This window comes from Pelodiscus sinensis, chromosome 16 (assembly GCF_052426305.1).
Source record: "Pelodiscus sinensis isolate ZL-2025 chromosome 16, ASM5242630v1, whole genome shotgun sequence".
Lineage (NCBI taxonomy): Eukaryota > Metazoa > Chordata > Testudines > Trionychidae > Pelodiscus > Pelodiscus sinensis.
Genome location: NC_143067.1, coordinates 39,082,649 through 39,101,843, shown reverse-complemented (window position 1 = coordinate 39,101,843; position 19,195 = coordinate 39,082,649). Strand labels below are relative to the sequence as shown.

Sequence of the window (19,195 nt, the reverse complement as noted above, 5' to 3'; positions counted from 1 at the left end):
TACCATTCATAGCCCATTCACTCTCACTCATTTCACACAAACTAAAGAAACCCAGAGCAGCAGCGGCCTGAATTCCTATGGGGAGGACAGTAGAGAGGAAACCTATGTAAAAAACACAAAAAAACATCTGAAGTAGACAGACACCTTGTCACAGAAGGTGAAGTCTGAACAGGATAATTTTAAAATATTTATTTCCTATTCATGCTTATTCTCTTGCAAAGGCTTACTGTTTACTTCAGATCTCTGAATGTGTCACCGGCCTTCCTTTAAGCCATCGTGATTGTGGGCAAGGAATGTCTTTAGCTCATGCATACTACCTAGTCATAGGTATTCATGATAGACAGGTGATGAAAGACAGCCTAGAGCTTCATTGCTTTCTTGGTTGCAGTAAAAAAAGGGAAACAAACTTGTGGTTAAAATCACCTTATTTGAAAGGTTTTAAGCTAGTATTTTTTCCCCTTCCCTAAGTTGCTTTAAAATGATCTTGCCCAAGCAGTAAAGCATTTAGCATTATGGACAATCTTAAACCTCCTCGTTTCCAATAGATGCAATTGTACTTTCTTCATACCACATCCTTTTGCAACATGAACATGCACAGATGCTGTGTATCCTCACTATTTACTGTCTTGCAGTTTGTCTGGACATAATACGTGACCCACGAGACATATGTACTTGTAGATGTTGTAGAAGGCAGATCAGCTCGTCTAAATGGCATGTTTTTAGTGAAGTTCCTATCCCAAATGTTCTACTTCAAATACCCAGTCCACTTCCACTTCTTCCCATGTACAACCTTGAAGGACTTGAGCTTGCAACTTACCTGAGGACAGAGAGCTTCAAGCTGGCTTGCTGACATGCGAACTAGCTTCACACCTTCTTCATTGTTTGAGATGGAACAGGCCAAGTTGGCAACCTATATTGGAGAGGAAAACCTTTTTAGAAAAGCAGTTTTTGTCTGTTATAACATGCAAAAAGTTGCAACCTCTCTTTGTTTTGTGATTAGGAAGCCTTCAAGAAATGCTCTTCATTCTTACAACACAATCTAATACAAACTTGCAATCACCAGCGACTTTTTTTCCGTCACAAGCCAGCAGATCATAAAATAGTCATTCAAATAAAAAAAAAAGGCTGTTATTACCATTTACTCAATTGAGAGATTGCCACAAGGGCACCATTAGTGACACTTGAAGTCACAGTTAAATGCCCATTCCTACTTATAAACTATGATAATGAAAAAGCTGTAAGCCAACTCTTTTGTTTTAAAAATGTAGAGATGGACAAATCACTGACCATTTGAGGGGGAAGCCTTGTAGGGCTTTTTACTGTACCCTAAGCCCTCTTCCTCAACAATCACTACATGATCTCCACATAAAGATCCTAGAGTATACAAAGCTAAAATATTTGCTGATCTAACATACATATTTAGTACATAACTGCAGAAGTCCAATGAAGTTTCATCTACTTTTTAAAAAGAGTACTCTTGCATGGAAAATACCTTAACTACTTAGGCAAAAATAGCTAAGTTTTCACATAAGAAGCATCTCAGGTCTTTAGACTAACAATTTGACTGCTCTTAAAACTGCATTATGTGGAGAAAGTCCCCCACAGCCATGGTGCAGAGAAAACACTGATGGGAGTTACAGGATCCATGCAAGACAGTATTTATGGTGCAGATAGAGTTCAAGAGCACCCCTACTATTCCAATATTTGCATGGAATCTTGCAATGCTAAAACAGTAGATCACATTTTTAGCCTAAACCCTGACAGTTTCTCTAACTGGGCCATCTTGAAACCAAACCTTTGGGTAGGAGCAGAGGAGCACAGAATTGATTTTAAAGCAACTGAAGATATTCTGCATATTGGAGCTGCAACCAAGGGGGGAAACCTGAAATTGAGTAATGTTTCTTATTTGATGGGTAAATGACAAGTTTGTTATTTTGAGATCCAATACAGTTACACTTGAACACAGAAAGACGTAAACCTAGCACAAAGGCAATGAAGCTAAGATAACACTATGTACCATCCTACCAGAAATGGCAAAAGGCATCTGCCCAAAGTAATGACTGAATCTCAAAGGAGATACTTTGTTATGCTCAGTAGAGCCAGCAGATGTAGCAAATATCTAACCAAACACAATTTTAGAGAAAATGTGGGGTAGTTATAAACACCTATTTAATTGAAATACACTACTTATTCATATAACACATAACAAAGTTAACATAAAACTATATGCGGATATTCCCCTCTTTTCAATGCCTCTCTTTCACTTCTTTTATCACAGTCTTTACTGTATATGGAAAAAACACATTCCTGGGGCAGGGACAACAGATACTTACCTGAAGAATGTGACCGGTTGGAACACAGACGTTCCCCTTGAGACTGTCACCAGGTGTGCTGATCCTACCATTAAGCCTGCCCACCTATTTTCTATCAGCTTTTAGAAATATCACTGGTATGTTCATGTAGCCTTTATTTAGGTCACTTATTTTTCATAAAAAACAAATACAAGTTGGACCTCACTGGCCCAGCACACTTGGGACGAGTGGTCCCTGTTCAGGGAATTTGCTGGACCAGGGAAGGTCCTCTATCATTGCCCCCCTCAGCCTGCTGTGCCTCCCTGCCTCCGGTTCCTTCGGCCCTTCTGCAGGCTGGGCGACACGGCTGCCCTGGTCCCACTGTCTTAACTGATACAGCACCAGTCAGACTGCCACGGCTCTGTCCCAATTGCCAGGCCAGCACACACGGGCTGCCCCTGCCCCGCCATCACAGCCCATTTGCTGAGGCTTTGGCCCTGCTACCATCAGCCTTGCCTTTCACAGGTCTTTCAGCTGCTGGCCCCATGGCCTGGGGCTCTCATTCAGCAACATCCATGGTCCTGCCAGACCACAGATGTTGCCAGATGAGAGTCCTGGGTTAGGGAGGTGCAACCTGTATTTTAAAACTGAGCCTAAGTGACAGGGTAAATCGTCAGTGGACTGTCATGTGGGAGCCCAGAATCATCTGGGGAGTCCAAAGTTTCAAAGGGGCAGCCACCACACAGCTGATCTCAGCTGCGCTGTGGCTTCCCCTTTGAAATAGCTGCCTCTGCGCCTTTCAAAGGGGCTCCCCGCAGCATTTGCCCAGAACCTGGGATCAGCTGGGGACTGAACCTGGGGTTCTGGGGAAATGCTGTGGAGAGCCTGGGATCAGCTGGGAGTCCCCAGCTGACCTCAGGCTCCACATCTGCCCCTTTGAAAAGCACAGAGGTAGCATTTTAAAGGGGCAGCTCGCCGCAGAGTTGATCCACTGATCAGCTGTACAGCAGCTGCCCCTCTGAAATGCTGCCTTGGGGTTTCACAGTGGCAGTGCCACTGTGCAGCGCTGCCACTTTGAAGTACCTCTGCTCCCCCCTTTGCTGCCTCTCAGACAGCCGGGGGAGAGGGGAGAGAAGAGGAGGGCAGATATCGACTAGTCAATATACTATCCGATAAGCAAATGCTTATCGGATAGTCGACTAGTCTTTTACATCCTTAGTACAGACAGATCAAATTAAAAATCTTTTGATGCAATGTGAAAGCACTAATGTTTTTAGAGTATGTAACCATTTCCAAGAGACTTTATACCCTAAAAGCAGGACTGACTTGAGGCTGACAACTGTTGCTGCCAATGTTTGGATGAATAAGCTTTAGTTTACCCCTAGTGACAAGTCCACCGGATGTGCAAGTGACAAAAATGGAGAAATAGAGCCACTTCAACGTACCTCTTTGCTACTCACTGAACTAACGCACTGATGGTAAAGTAAAACTAGAGGCTTGCTGGAATTTTCTAGAAAGCTGACTACTCTAAATGTGCTTCAGATCTTTAACTTTGAAATTCATTAACAATGGCATTGGAGTATGCAAAGTTAAGATGGTGCCTTAAATGAGGCATCCCCTACTTTACAAGAGGGCCAATTAAATAAGGATCACCACTCTGCAGAAAGTCAATACAGGAGTAAGTTGCTGCAGAATAAGCTACAATTCTAAGATTTACATCAACCAAAAAGTTTTTAAATTAAAACCTATTCATTTTTAGGGAAACACTGATATTCCAGGACTACCTGTGTAATCAGTAGATGTGTATAAGGAACAATGAGTTTAGTTTGCCACCTTCTCCACTTCTTTCCAATGCATGTAGTCAAAGTACATTGAGTGGAACTCTGGTCTAAAGCTAAAGTAAGTACTATTCTTAAGGCTGTTCTCACTTCATTACGCTAGTGCAAAAACAAGAGCAATTTTAAGTTTAATTATAAGGGAAAAAATTGGTAGGCAAAATGTTTTCAGATTTCAAAAGGTTGGAGACAATGAGAGAGTTTTAAAAGGTACTTGATTGCCTTAAAGAGAAATGTAATTGGGCAGGTGACAAAAATGCAAAAAACAGGAAAACAATGAAATTAGAGACCTGAGCACTCACATGTCCCCTATCATTGTAATACTCAATCACCTCCTTATATTTAAAATTAAAACTCCATGTATTGTTCTATGCCTGTAGGAGATAATTTTCCTCATTTATAAGTCAGTCTCTGTGTGTGGGAATTTATCAAGGGAAAGAAAAGTTGAAGAGTTTTTCATTTAGCGCTGAACACAGCCAGGCTTGTGCCAATTATTTCTTCGGGTAATGAGTTTCATAGTGTAGGTCCAGTTCCTGTGGAAGCTCAGTGTCTCACATTGATAAGCTTCCCCCATACTGGAGGACAATTTCTTTCTTCAGTGGAGTGTAACTATCATGTAAACGCAGCCATGGAGTGAGGAAATTTCCTTAAAAAGTTAGGGCTGGAAACCTTTCAGCTCCTGAGCTAGGATCAATGGATCCAAGGAAAGAGCAGTGATCCTAATTCAACCATATAAGATTCATTGATTTCAACAAATTCACCCTACTAAAATAATAGCACTATAACCACAGGACAAGGAACTGAGAACATGGACAATCTTCATTATTGCATGGCTAAAATTGGCCATCAGCATGCCGAACCCCAACGGTCTACTGTTCCTCCCCATTACCCTCATAAATCTTGGCTTTCTGACACCCTGCATCAATTAAAGAGGGACAAAAGCTAGTACACTTTCAGCAAAACAGACGCTAATACAGAGAGGAGTGCTCTATTTCATCCTCAAATCTTACGCAGACTACAGGGCAAGAGAACCTTCCTATCAGCTTCCACTTAAACCACCAAAATCTGTCCCAAGTAGCTACTTTTGGGGATAAAATGCTGCAGTCTTGAATGTCCAAAACCTGCATCCAAACAGTGCACCACATGAAAGAACAAAATCCTAACTTTGCTGAGATCATGTGCATTTGGGAAGCCTTCTCAGATACCATGGATATGCAATACCCATCAACCAATAGCCCATCGGCATCCCCAGCTTTCAGTACATTCACAAGTCTAAGGCTGAAATTCCTTTGAGTGTCTAGAACTCCTGGGTGAGTGAATGTGACCCTGATCTTCCTGGTTTGAGAAAGTCATGGAGTGGGGATGCTCCTGAGCGACAAACTCAGCACAGCATTCAGAAAAGGAATCTTCCCTTTCCCTATTTTCGGCATGCAAGAGCCCAATCAACTAGAAAAGACCACATATCTATTCTAGCCAACCACCATGCCTCATCAAGTCTCCCCATTCCTCAGCACACTCAGAGAAGCTGGACACAGGCCAACTATAAACTTACCTATTAAAACTAACATTCTAGACCTAGCACAATCCTGATTCAAGCCAGGACTTGGAGACGAAACATCTGTGAGCACCACTAAAACGATCAACTGACAGAGGGGCAGACATTCATTCTCATCCTCTCGGACCTCTCCGTGGCATTTAACACCATTGATCAGGAGATACTGTGTCTGAGGAATCCAGATAATGCTCCAAATCAGCTTCTGTACCCAATGACTGGAAGATAGCTAATGTAACGCCAAAATTTTAAAAAGGGCTCTAGAGGCGATCCTGGCAATTACAAACCAGTAAGTCTAACGTCAGTACCAGGCAAATTAGTTGAAACAATAGTAAAGAATAAAATTGTCAGACACGTGGTAGAACATAATTTATTGGGCAAAAGTCAACATGGTTTCTGTAAAGGGAAATCATGTCTTACTAATCTATTAGAGTTCTTTGAAGGGGTCAAACACGTGGACAAGGGGAATCTAGAAGATAGAGTATACTTAGATTTCCAGAAAGCCTTTGACAAGGTCCCTCACCAAAGGCTCTTACGTAAATTAAGTTGTCATGGGATAAGAGTGAAGATCCTTTCATGGACTGAGAACTGGTTAAAAGACAGGAAACAAAGGGTAGGAATGAATGGTAAATTTTCAGAATGGAGAAGGGCAACTAGTGGTGTTCCCCAAGGGTCACTCCTAGGACCAGTCCCATTTAACTTATTAATAAATGATCTGGAGAAAGGGGTAAACGGTGAGGTGGCAAAGTTTGCAGATGACACTAAAGTGCTCAAGGTAGTTAAGACCAATGCAAGACTGTGAAGAACTTTTGTTCCCATAATACAAGAACTAGGGGCCACAAATGAAACTAGTGGGCAGCAGGTTTAAAACAAATAAAAGGAAATTCTTCTTCACACAGCACATAGTCAATCTGTGGAACTCCTTGCCTGAGGAGGCTGTGAAGGCTAGGACTATAACAGGGTTTAACAGAACTAGATAAATTCATGAAGGTTAAGTCCATAAATGGCTTTAAACCCATGGACTGGGTCCAGGACACGTTAACTGCTGCCTAAACTCCAGTACAAAAACTGCCCACCCACCACCGCTCTCTGGCACAACGGAACTCTCTACAACACCGCTCATCTGTGTAGGACATGTGATTCTCTTGGGGGCCAGTCCCATATTATGGAATCAACACCCACAGAAACTAAGCACCATCACAAGCCAGTTCCTTCCACTTGAAGTGCAAGCTGCATTTCTTTGACCTTACTTTCTCTAATAAATAGTGATATCTACTTAAACCCAAAATCCAACACAAAGGAGACATTGCAATTCTTCTCCCGAGGAGCGGATGATAGAAGACGTGAGATGTTCAGTCATCCTGCCTTAATGCACTACTGAAAAACAATCAGTACAGTCATTAGCATTGTATGAACCTTCATAGAGTAATAGGTCAATACACAAACATTTTGGCTATAAGAAAATGAACTGGACTTGGGAGCCAGTGCAGAAAGCCGTATTTCATTTCAGATCACAACTGTGCTCTACAGATTTTCTGTCAAAAGAAAATTACTTCTACTTTCACTTGTTTTGAGTGGTCAAAGTGCGTCAGTACACACACACTTCTGCTTGTGTTTACACAGTGGTCTTTCTGGCCCTCTAACACTTGAGTCTACTTCAGCTATGCCAGGAACTCTATATACCATACATTTCAAAAGAGTGGGCCAAAGTGCATGTCAGTCACGAAGATTAAAAATGCTGCCATCTTTTCTGTCTACAGACAGGTGAGAGAGCCATCATTTACCTACCTGACCTAGCCTTAGGGTTTGTCTACACTGGCAAGTTACTGCACTATGGAAAAATACACACACCAAGTGCAGCAAGTAACAGCGCCACGAAGTGCCAGTGTAAACAGGCTCCCAAAGCAGTTCACTATTCCCCTCGTGGTGGTGTTTTACCAAGAGCAGAACTCTCTCCCAGCTCTCTTACTGTGAGCACACTGCTGTGTTAAGCGCTGCTGCAACAGCACTTTAAACTTAAATGTGTAGACAAAGCCTTGGCTACAAGCTCACCTGGTTGTCCTAAATTAACATTTGAGTCATTCCTTGCATTGGAACCTCAGGCCTGCTACTTGTGCTTGGCAGGTCTGTATCATCTCTCCCACTGCCATTACTGCCCACTCCACAGCTTAACATTTCTATGGCATATGGGCCTGGTTATTGAAATTTAGGACACTTCATACTCTATGGAGAATAACATACAATAATTTAAAAAGCCCTATGTATTTTATGGAGAATAGCATACTATAATTTAAAAAGCCCTATGTATTTTACTAGAGGCAGTCTTTCATACATCACTTTCACCAACAAAATCCATGTCTACATGTTGTGACTACTAGAGCAGGTGAACTGGATACCAGAATTCTCTTCCCAACTATAAGCAATGCGCAAAGATTTTGTGGACTTTAGCCAAAAATTTCAAATACAGTGCCTATAGTTACCTACCTAATCGGCCCAATTTTCAGTGATGCAGAACACACCTGCCTCACATTACATTTGGTAGGCATTGTAAGTAAACTGCATTTACTTACAGAGAAAGAAATTCCTTCTACAAACATCTCAAAATGAATCAGTTGACATTACTTGTCTCAAATCCAATGCTGTAAGTGATTAATAAGATTAAAATTCAGGAACTCGCCAACTGCATTAAGTTATTGTTTGTAACTTACACATTGAGAATTAAAATGCTAGAACAGAGGTATCCATACATGAGCTACACAAAAAAGCTATTCAAATTAAATGCTGTTGGGATGAAAAAAACTGATACACCTACAGTAGAAAGTAATTTAGATTTACCTGCTTTCCACCTCTCTACTTATTACAGCTCCTCTAATTCCCATTTGCCTCCACTATCCAGGCACCCTCCTTTGGCCTGAAAACTTGCATTTTGTAAATCTACTAGTTGCCACCTCAAAACAATCCTCATACACAACAATACTGTGATTCTGCTCTGCTGACATATTAATTGAGGTTTATCGCTATTTATCTTTACTACTGCCCTTTCCTTATGGAGCTTCTAAGACCAGTGACTCAACAGAATATTCAACACATAACCAACTGCCCATTCATCTCAAAAACAGTTCAAAAATGTATCATCAATTTTGACTTAAACTCTCCATTAGCTTGATCCAGCTCAGACTGCTTCTCTTCCTCCACTGTAGTCTCCATTTCTTTTCAGACTTCAGCTTAATATGTATATTCTTTGCCTGTGCCCAGTTTTTCCTTTTCCCTCTGCCACCTTAAAAGCATGAATTAGGTACTGAAAGTGTTCACTATCCTTCATACACCAGGATTTTTTGGAATTTTACTATCATAGATGATTGTGTGGTGTTCAAATGCAATGGAAAAGATGCTACACACAGTCTGTACTATAAAAAGGATTGGTTTTGTTTGTGTACACAGTACTGAGTTTTTATATCTCGTTTTGCTGAGAAATACCAGAACATAGAGCTTTGGTGATTCTATTTTACTTGCAATTATAAAGTTGTTCAAAGAGAGCTTTCTAGAGATATTAGATGCATTTAATATGTAAAAATTAGCTGATTATAATTAGCTGGCTGAGGGAGGTTAGCTAGGTCTGGAAGACGCATCAGATTTTTGAAGTAATATTGATCATTTACTGTACATGTTTAATTGCTATTTGGACTATTCACACTTAAATTAGTTTAAGGAAAATGTACTTTGCCTTCTATATGGTTGAATACAGACTTTATATTTTGCTCTCTAACCTGGGAAATACAAATAAAGATTCTTGAGTTGTAGATCTCGCCCTTTTCTTCATCCTCAATCATTTTTTCCTTTAACAAACTTATCTTTGAACTCAGATAAGGATTTTGTGTTTCAAAGATTTTTTGATAACATAGCTCATTGACCATTGTTTCTCCCTCTTCATTGAGGGATGGACCCAGTCCCTGGTCTTTCCTCTTGCTTCCAATATATTTGTAGAATTTTCCCTTGTTATCCTTTATGTCTCTAGCTAGACTGAGCTCATTTTGTGCCAACAAAGTTGAAAAAGCAAAGTTTGTTTTTTTCTTGTAATCTATGAATACAACTTGTGTGGATGTGATTTACTAGTTTCAAAATCCTGAAGGACATGCTGACCCAGAAACAATCAGTTCGATTCACTACTACACTTCATTTAATAAATCAGTTTTAAATGTGGTTTTAATTAACAGAAAAATAAAAGTACTATTTTTGTGCATTTTGAACTTAAACTTCATTCAAATGGAAATTAAACAAAAAGTAAAAAAGAAAAGCTAATCTGAATATATATAAGCTAAGCTATACAACTGTTTAAATATGAATAGCATTTCCTCATTAGAAATGAATCAAATTTAATGTAAAGGATATATTTAGCTGCAAATCAACATGTTTTATTGGTTACCAAGGAAAAAACAACTTTTCTTTAGGAAAATAACTAAAAAGTACAAATGCAAAACATGATTAAAATGATTGCTTAAATTAGGGTTTCTTGCTTGCTGATTTAAATCATGATTAAAATTGATGTTTTAAATCAATCCACCCTTACTGTAAGTTTGACTGTCAAAACCATTCTTGAAGACAAGGAGCAAAGATTTAACCTCTTACAATTTTAGTTAGGGATGTTAGAATTTATAATTCAACTTAATTGCTGACAGACTTTTAAATCACCTTAATATACCTGTTCTCAACCTAACATTTTGATAATACAAAAAAGAAAAATTAATTAATTCCATTATATTGCAGAATAAAAGACAGCTAATTTTATGAGCTAACAGTAATTTTGGAAGTCATCTGAGGAATGCTATTCAGAATTATAGGACTAAGTGAGGCAATCCACAAACAGCCCTCAAATTACAGTAATAACAGTTTATCCTCTGTTGAAATTGAGTCACCCAACTGACTCAGACATCCAACTGAAACTCTTTGGGACATGGAAACTTGTTTATCGATGGTGCACAAACCTCCAGTATGCCAGATTTTTTGTGGGATGTTCCACATTTCAGTTGAATGGACAGCTGCACTCTGTTGCGCCACAAGGCAGGTTACATTTACTGGAAGGACAGAAGCGCATACAAACTAATAGGCTAGCCTAGGGAGCCAGAAATCCTAGACTTGAAAGCTAACTTGTGCTGGTGTGTATTTTGTTGCTATGCACTTTAAAAACCCCATTAAGCAAGGATTTGTACTCCCTGCCATAGAAGGCAGTCAAATATCTCCTCCCGCCCCCCATTATAAAAAGTTCAGAGAAAAGCTGCAGTGTCACTTCAGGAAGAGCTGAGATTAGAACCAGGCCTGTAAGAGGAGACCCACATTTGATCTATACTGCTTTTCAAAATGAACTTCCAAACTAGTGTGCTTAGCTACATGAAACTACTGATTTAACTCTTAGACAATACTTCCATCCAAATAAAGCCAAGAACTTGACTCAGAATTCCTGATCCCCAGTGTTCTACTGTCAAGAAATTAGCTGTATAAGTCACTGGCCGAATATGTGCTGCATTCCCTTCTCGTGACTGGTAAACTAGATGGCTGTTATTCCTGTAGGTCAAATGGAGGTTGTAACAGTGTTCTGAAAAGCCAGGTGTAAAGCCCACTGCTGATCCATGTGTAGATTTCTTAGGGTGTCATATAGGGACGTTATTTTCCAGTTTTTGAAATTAGTGCTCCATTTAATTCACATTAAGAAACGCCATCCTTAATGAGCTTTACATTTAAACCATTATAATCTGTCAATTGTAGCATGAAGCCAACACAAGGGCCAATGTCTGCTGGAGCATCTCATGCACAGCCTGGACACCTCAGTTCCTTCTCTACATCAGAGCCTGGTTTAATTCCAAAGCAGAGTGGAGAAGGGCGGGTAGAGGAGGACCCACAGGGACACTCAAAGAACTTCAGCTGCTGCACAAGGCAAGTAAATTTCTCTTCAAGAGATGTCCCTGTGGGTGCTCTCCTTCAGGGGACTATACAGTCATGTCCTCTAGGATGGTAAGGGCTTCAGAAAATGTTAAAAGGCATGGGCTAGTATTGCTCTGCTGAGCACCAGTTTTAGGGCCTTGCCTGAGAGCATAATGCTTAGCAAAGGTGTGCAAAGCCCAGGTGGGAGCCTTACAGCTCTGACAGGGGAGCAAAGGCTGCAGAGGCTGAGATCGATCTGGTGGAATGTGCTCCTGCTGGGGGTGGAGGTTGGGAGACGTTTCAGTTGACAGTATAGTCTAATGCAGTGGTCACCAACCAGTATATCGGGACCCGCTAGTAGATCTGGAGCCTCTGACGGGGGATCCTAACTAGTTTGGCCAAGTGCCAGCACTTCAGCTGCCCCTCCTCCCACTGCTGCGCATCTCCTGCCCTTTGCTGCGGAGCTGCCCCTCCCCCAGGAGGCTCCTGCTTTCTGTGCAGGGCAGGGGAGAGATGGGGTGCGGATGTCAAGGTGCCCTCTCCCACTTTGTATCCTGTCTCCACAGAGCAGAGAGCAGGGCACAACAGGACTCTGGAGGGAGTTTGCTGGCTGCTTTAGGGAGTGGGCCAGGGCAGGTGGGAGCCTGCCTTAGCCCCACTGCACCACCAATAAGGAGCCACCAGCAGTGGCCAGCTGGAACCCACATCCCGAATTCTTACCCCAGTCATGATCCCCCCGCCCCCGGCACCCAAGCCCTTGTCCTAGCCCCGAGCATCCCTGCATCTAAACGCTGTCCCAGAGCCTACACCTAGAACCCCTCCTACATCCCAACGGCCTGCCCCAAGAGCAGCTCAGAGCCCCTCTGTCCAGATCCCTCAATCCTCGACCAGAGCCTGCCCCCAACCTTCTGCCCCAGCCTGATAAAAGTGAGTGAGGATGGGCAAGAGAGGGAGAATGGAGTGAGAAGGGGCAGGGCCTTGGAGAATAGGTGGGAAGGAGGTGGGGCAAAGGTATTTATATTTGAGGTAGATCCTGGATTGCACTTAAATTCAAAAAGTGATCTCATGCTTAAAAAAGGTTGCATTAGACCAGTGGTCTCCAATCTGCAATCCATTTAGAGAGACTGGTAGATATAGGCACGCACATGGACCAGCCTCTATGGATAAAAAGAGCCTCGGGGTCCTTCCTGAAGGTTTTGTTCCTCACCTGTATGAAACTACTGATTTAGCTGTTAGACAATACTTCCACCCAGACAGAACCCAGAATTCCCCATAGCCTCTTGACAGAAAAGCCTAGCAACTTTCTAACATCCAGCATGTGCATCAAGGTCTTGAAGCTTTGTGGTGAGGTAGGGAAAGAGTGAGGCATTATCCACCTTGCGGTGGAAAGCAGTGATTGCCGCTAAATGTATCCTCAGGGAACAAAAGGAAATGGCGAAGTACCATCAGGTAACCTAGTGTGGGGGAGGGGGGGGTGCTGCGTCCATTTGTTTTACCAATAATTGCCATGACAGTAGATCTAGTTGTGGTGTCGACAGAGTCCAGCAAGGCCTGCAGAGCTGTGTGGTGATTGTTTGGCTTTCAGAGACTAGCGCTCTAAACTGACGTCTCCTCACCTCCAGATCCTGTGGTCACACTAGGGATGTAAAAGAGCAGTCGAATAGTCGACTCCCAATACGCCTACACTTACTGGGCAGTTGAGTCAACTGCTTGCATTTCCCGCCACCCTCCCCCCCCCCCACACACACACTCCTGCAGCCTTTGTATCAGAGGTGGTGGCAGCGATGATGGGGGAGGGAGAGCAAGGAGGAGCCAGTGCTGGGGGGAGCAGGCTTAAAAGCTGGCTTCCCCCTGCACCATCTCTGCAGAGCGGGGGAGGGGACGGGGAGGCAGAGGCACAGCAGGGACCCCATCACAAGTAGGGACTGAAGCAGCTCATGCCAGGTCTGGACCTCTTACCTCTAAAATGTAGTAAGAGCCTCCCAGCAAAGAGGAACGGGGGGGGGGGGGGGGGGGAGCGTGTCTGGGAGCACCCTATATAGTGCGGCATGTGCATGGCACTCCAGGGGGCGCTGAGACCCAGGCCCCTATGGGTACAGCTGAGGGGAAAACTTCCGGTTCCAGTGCATATGGTGAGCACACACCCCTAGGTTGAATGGACCTGAGCAAGCACTTGAAGAATAGCTGCTTTTAGCTTCTCAGAGTTTCAGCCACAACACAGTCTTATTCAACTTGTTTGTTGATGCTCAACACCTTAGATCAGTGGTCTCCAACCTTTACACACCCAAGAACGCTTTTTAAAATGACAGAACAAGCCAAGATCTACCACCCTGCCCCTTCCCTCTCTATTCTCCTACTCGCCATCACTTGCTATCCCCAACCCTTATACTGCTGCTTTTTTCCCCAATTATTCTGTAGGAAGAGGTTTTTCCAACATTCGTCCTGTCTAGACTGGACCAAATGTCAGAAAAACCCCTTTGAAAGCCCCCTTATTCCTCATGGAAAGAGGAATACAGGGGTGACCGAAAGAGCACGTTTGCTCTTCCACTAAAAAAAAGCAGAAGAACAAACGCATCCCTAGATGTGGAAGAGTTTTTCTGGGATATCTCCGGAATCCTGAAAAACATCTGCAGTCTCGCCTTATCCTGCCCTGGTTGAGGCAGGATGTGTAGGCTCTGGGGTGAGATTTGGGTGTGGGAAGGGGTGAGAGGGTACAAGCTCTGGGAGGAAGTCTGGATGCAGGAGGAGGTGGTGAAGGGGACGCTGGGTCGGGGAGGGGGCTTCAGGCCGGGCAATGTTGGAGTCAGATGTAAGGTTGGGGTACTAATCAAGCTACAGGCTTGTGGATATGAGGGTGCAAAAGGGCAAGGGGAGGGGACAAGGACCAGTACCTGGGGATCCTGCAGCAGCTGCAGGCCAAGGACCAGAAAGTGAATGGGCTGCTCCCCCGAGCCATGTACCTGAAACACTGGTTCGTTGTGTAGCCTGATGCCTTCCTGTGCGGGCTGGGAACGGGGGGATGGGGAGCCCCGGACCGTGCTGGCTCCAGCTAACACACTGGAGACTTTATTCCCCTCTGCATCAGGGGGTGGGGGAGAGGAGGAGAGTTCCACACCACGCCAGCCCCAACCTAAAATGCTGGTCCGCTGCACGCTGGGGACTTTGTTCCCCTGCTGCCTTTCTGCGCGCGGGGAAGGGATTGGGTGTCCGGGACTGCGCCGGCTCTGACTGCTCAGGCAGTGCGTGCTGCCGCGGGGAGGGGAGGAGTAAGGTGCAAGCTTCCAGAGTGGTTGCGGTTGGCATGAGCTGGGACTCCCTCCTCCCCCGCCGGAAGGCAGTGGGGGAATAAAGTCCCCAGTGCGCCGGCTTCAGCTGCTCGGACAGTGGGAACAGGGAGTCCCAGGCCACGCCAGCCCCAACCACTTTTAACCAGTTCTCGGTCCATGAAAGGATCTTCCCTCTTATCCCATGACAACTATACATAAGCAGTAAGCAATTTCAACTGTGGATTTATGTTCCTTTCCAATTTTGTTTGCAATGCTGCCCAAAACTAAGCATAAACAATAAAGCAGCAGGTCAGTATTACTCAGACACATGCAATAAGACTTGCAATTAACTTGAATTTTTCTCTCAACTGCAATACCTGTTTCCTAATATCTTAACTTTTATGGCAGATTGACTTGTCTTTATATATTTTAAAGCTGGTAAGTCTCCTATTTACATTAGTGTTATTCAAAAAAGTTGTCTTGCAGACAGGAAAAGTTTCAGATGACTTATATTTTCAACTAATATTCTTATGTTGGCCTTCTCAGGTTTGTGTGTCCAAATTCTTACTTTTATATAGTTTACTGTATTCATTCCACAAGCCTTTCCATAAAGATGAATTTCTCCTAGCAAGAAATGTTTCAATGACATTTACATTAAACATATATTTTGGCTCAGTACATCAGAACGAAGGAGACCGGGATTACTTATGGCTCTGCATAGAACAATCTCAGTGTAGTACACCCAGGAAAATGACACATCCGCATGCTGAAACTACAGCTTTAGAAAACATTCCTGGTATGGTTTAAAAATACCATACACTTACCCAAGTGAGAGTCTGTAGACAGCTATCAGCATGCAGGTTTATACCTAAATTCAATCTAAAAATTGATAGATGCCAGTAAACTTCAATTTCTAGTGACAAGCAGAAATTGATCAAAATACAGATTGGTAACAGCGGGTAGGAATAGAGCCATTTGTGCCTGCAGGGACTGGGTGTCACTGGCCCTGTGACAGAAGAGCACACACTGCAGCAATGCTGTCATGGGAGCTGAGTGACTGGGGTCATGACATACCTTCAGCAACTCTGCTGTCATGGCCCCGCTCCCTCACTCACCAGCCACTGAGCGCAGGAGCCATCCCCAGATGGGCACTGTTCAGCAATAGCACCCCGTGCCCAGAGCTCATTGTCCTCCTTGCAGTACTGGCTGGGAGGTGTATGCTCTTCCAGGCCAAGACTAAACCTCACCTGCACCTTGAGCCCAAGTGTCTTGGGCCTCCGGGCCATGGAGAGCACCCCGGTAACTCTACTGTCCACGCTGCCCTAACCTCTTCCCCCAGATTTTTAACAATTGTAAAAAAAGTACAAGTAGGATTAAAAATATAAATTGTGGATGTTAGAAAAAATTAAATTGAATTATGCCAAAACTATTTATACAGTAAAGTGTGGTAACTGCTAGGATATAGTTTGAAAACAAATTAAAAATTAAGCCAAAATTAGTATAACTACTCACTTCAGTTGGTTTGTATAACCTTACCTCAATCAACTTATTGGCATGTTCACGGAAAACCTGTGCATATTCCTTTACTTCTTTTTCATTCCCATTCTTGGCAGCTTCAATCAATACTAAAAGTGGAACGTTGGTTTCCAGAAAAGAATCCGACACATGATCCATAACAGCTTTGCGGAGCTAAGAATTAAAATGAAAATTAGTTGGGGTTTTTTGGCACTGAGTTTAACTGCTATTTTCTTTCATCTTGTTAAGATATTTGCCACAATAAAGATCTTTAATGTATTTGTTTAGCAATGGCTCCCTCTGTTGCTCTGTGAGACCAGGGCTTTCCCTATCGGGATTCGCTGTGCGGTTTTTGCGCCAATTTAACCAAATCAATATGCGCAACCCCTCATTTGGGCACATTAATATTAATTTAAAATGTGTAGATATTGGTTTAGCTTCAGTGACTAAATCTGTGCTTTTTCATTAAATATTAAAATCAAGCCACCATTATTTTTGTATTTAATTCAATTTACGGATTTTGAGAAGTTAAAATAAACTGCACTCTCCTATATATTTGCTACATCCATATTTGAGTTTCAAGTAAATTGTTTTCTTTTAACAGCCATCTGTCATTACGTGTTACCATTATGCACTCTTGCTACTGGTGTACTTGTCTGTAGCTTTAATCTAAAAAGTTATTTTAATTCAACATCTAAAAGGTTTTCTTTGTATGAATTACAGTCCCCTATAGATAACCAAACTAAGGATGTTAAAGACTAGTCGACTATCTGATAAGCGTTTGTTTATCGGATAGTTTGACTAGTCAACAGGCACATCCACATTCCTCCTTTGAAATGTACAAGAGCCCCTGCTAGGGCTCTTGTACATTTTAAATGAGGAATGAGGAACTCCTCATACAGCCCAGGGCCAGCGGGAAGTCCTGCTGACTCCAGGCTGCATGCGGGTGCCTTCTTTGAAATGCACAAGAGTCCGCAGCGGAGGCTCTTGTGAATTTCAAAGCCATGGAGCCCGGGATCAGCGGGGGACTCCCCAGTTGATCCCAGGCTCCCCGCAGCATTTCCCAGGGAGCCCAGGGTCAGCTGCCCCTTTGAATCTCCCCTGCAGATCAGCTATTCAGTGGCTGTTCCTTTAAACCATACATGCACTCAATTCAGGAGCAACTGCGGGGAGCCTGGGGTCAGCTGGGGACTCCCCAGCTGATCCCGGGCTCCAGGCAGCTGCCCCTTTGAATCACATGGATGCATGGTTTGAAGCGACAGTCACTGAATAGCTGATCCACAGATCAACTGTGCGGTGGCTGTCCCTTTGAACCACACATCTGCACGATTCAAAGGGCCACCTGCCTGGAGCCCGGGGTCAGCTGGGGACTCCCCCGCTGACCCCAGGCTCCATGGCTTTGAAATGCCCATTGGGGACTCTTGTGTATTTCAAAGGCAGAACTCACATGCAGCCCGGAATCAGCGAGACTTTACGCTGGTCCCAGGCTGTACAGAGAGTTCCACATTCCTCCTTTGAAATGTACAAGAGCCCCAGTGGGGACTCGTGTACATTTCAAAAGAGGAATGCGCAGGTGCCTACCGACTAGTCTACTAGGCAATGGAAATTCCACTGACTAGTCAATTAATCGCATTTTAACATCCTTAATTCAAACCCAAGTATTATGAGCCAAACTGAGCACTTCATGCTTCTAGCTCTCAGCAAACTGGGGGAAAAAATGAGCAAAACTACTGCCATTACAGAACATAAAGTAGTCAGAAACAAAATTATGTCCAATGGAGAACATTCAGAATTGCATTGCTACTACATGAATATTTTAGCTCATTTTGTACCTGTCTACGCAGGTCCCTGGTCTTTTTAGTCATTTTGTCTATTGCAGAATTCAGTGCATCACTTCTTTCTTTGCGTCCAGCCTGGAAAACAAGAGAGATACTAAGGTAAATGCAAGAATGGGTGTTGGCCAAAAGACAAAAATATACTTTATTTATTCCTCCAGTATTCACTTCTTTAAATAGTAAGGAAAGCAGAAGGTTGTACCAATGCAAAGTTATCCATGACCATGACATCCCTACTCAGGCAAGACTATTAGTGTTGCTTGGTGGTCCCATCCCATGCTTTTCCTCCTCTACATTTTCTTCTTAGAGAAACCATGGAGGAAGGCAGAGGGGATCTCAATAGGGTTGTAAAGGAGCAGTCGACTATACTATTTTAAACTTAAGATACTTGGGTATTCAAGAATTTAACTTCAAGTTTCTCCAAATTAAAGTGAGAAGCTGTAATTTATTTGCAGGTTGTTAGATTTACAAAGTACTCAAATCACGGTACAAATGCTCTAGATAATGCCGAATCAGATAGCTTTCCATAGGATTTGTCTCCACCACAAAAACAAAACAAAAAAACCCAACAAAAAAGACCCGCAGAAACAAAAACCACAAACACCCCTCACCACCCCCACAAAAACCAAACCACCACCAGATTTTGCCCTTCCAAGGGTTGCATTGGCAATTTTCCAGCAGCTGAAGGGATTTATCTACTTGGCATAAAGTGAAGCATATTTTGGCTAAGTAAGTAAAAGCAGTCAAACAATCGACTACTCACATTTCTCTCCCCCCACCCACTGCCTCTATATCAGAGGCAGCATTGGGGGGGGGGGGGGGGGGGGAGAGAGAGAAAGAGGAGAGCAGAAGCTACTGTTCTCCACGGCTGCCTATATCTTTAAGTGGTGTGGCTTACAAGCTACAAGTCCCATCATCCAACTCCTCATTTTACGGCAACCAGTGGAAAATGGACCATGACAAGTTGGAAGAGTTGTCAAAACTG

General features: G+C 43.2%; 1 protein-coding gene across 4 annotated transcripts in view; it reads right to left on the bottom strand.

The window, feature by feature from the left end:
* CTNNA1 (catenin alpha 1) overlaps positions 1–19,195 on the bottom strand; it is a 152,998-nt gene that overhangs the window by 38,888 nt on the left and 94,915 nt on the right. For all 4 annotated transcript variants that reach the window (XM_075900135.2, XM_075900137.2, XM_075900136.2 and 1 more), the window contains 3 exons: positions 18,208–18,288; positions 16,397–16,549; positions 818–910 (listed from right to left, as the gene is read on the bottom strand). In XM_075900135.2, the coding sequence (XP_075756250.1) occupies positions 818–910; positions 16,397–16,549; positions 18,208–18,288 (327 nt within the window). The remainder of the gene's footprint in view (positions 1–817; positions 911–16,396; positions 16,550–18,207; positions 18,289–19,195) is intronic.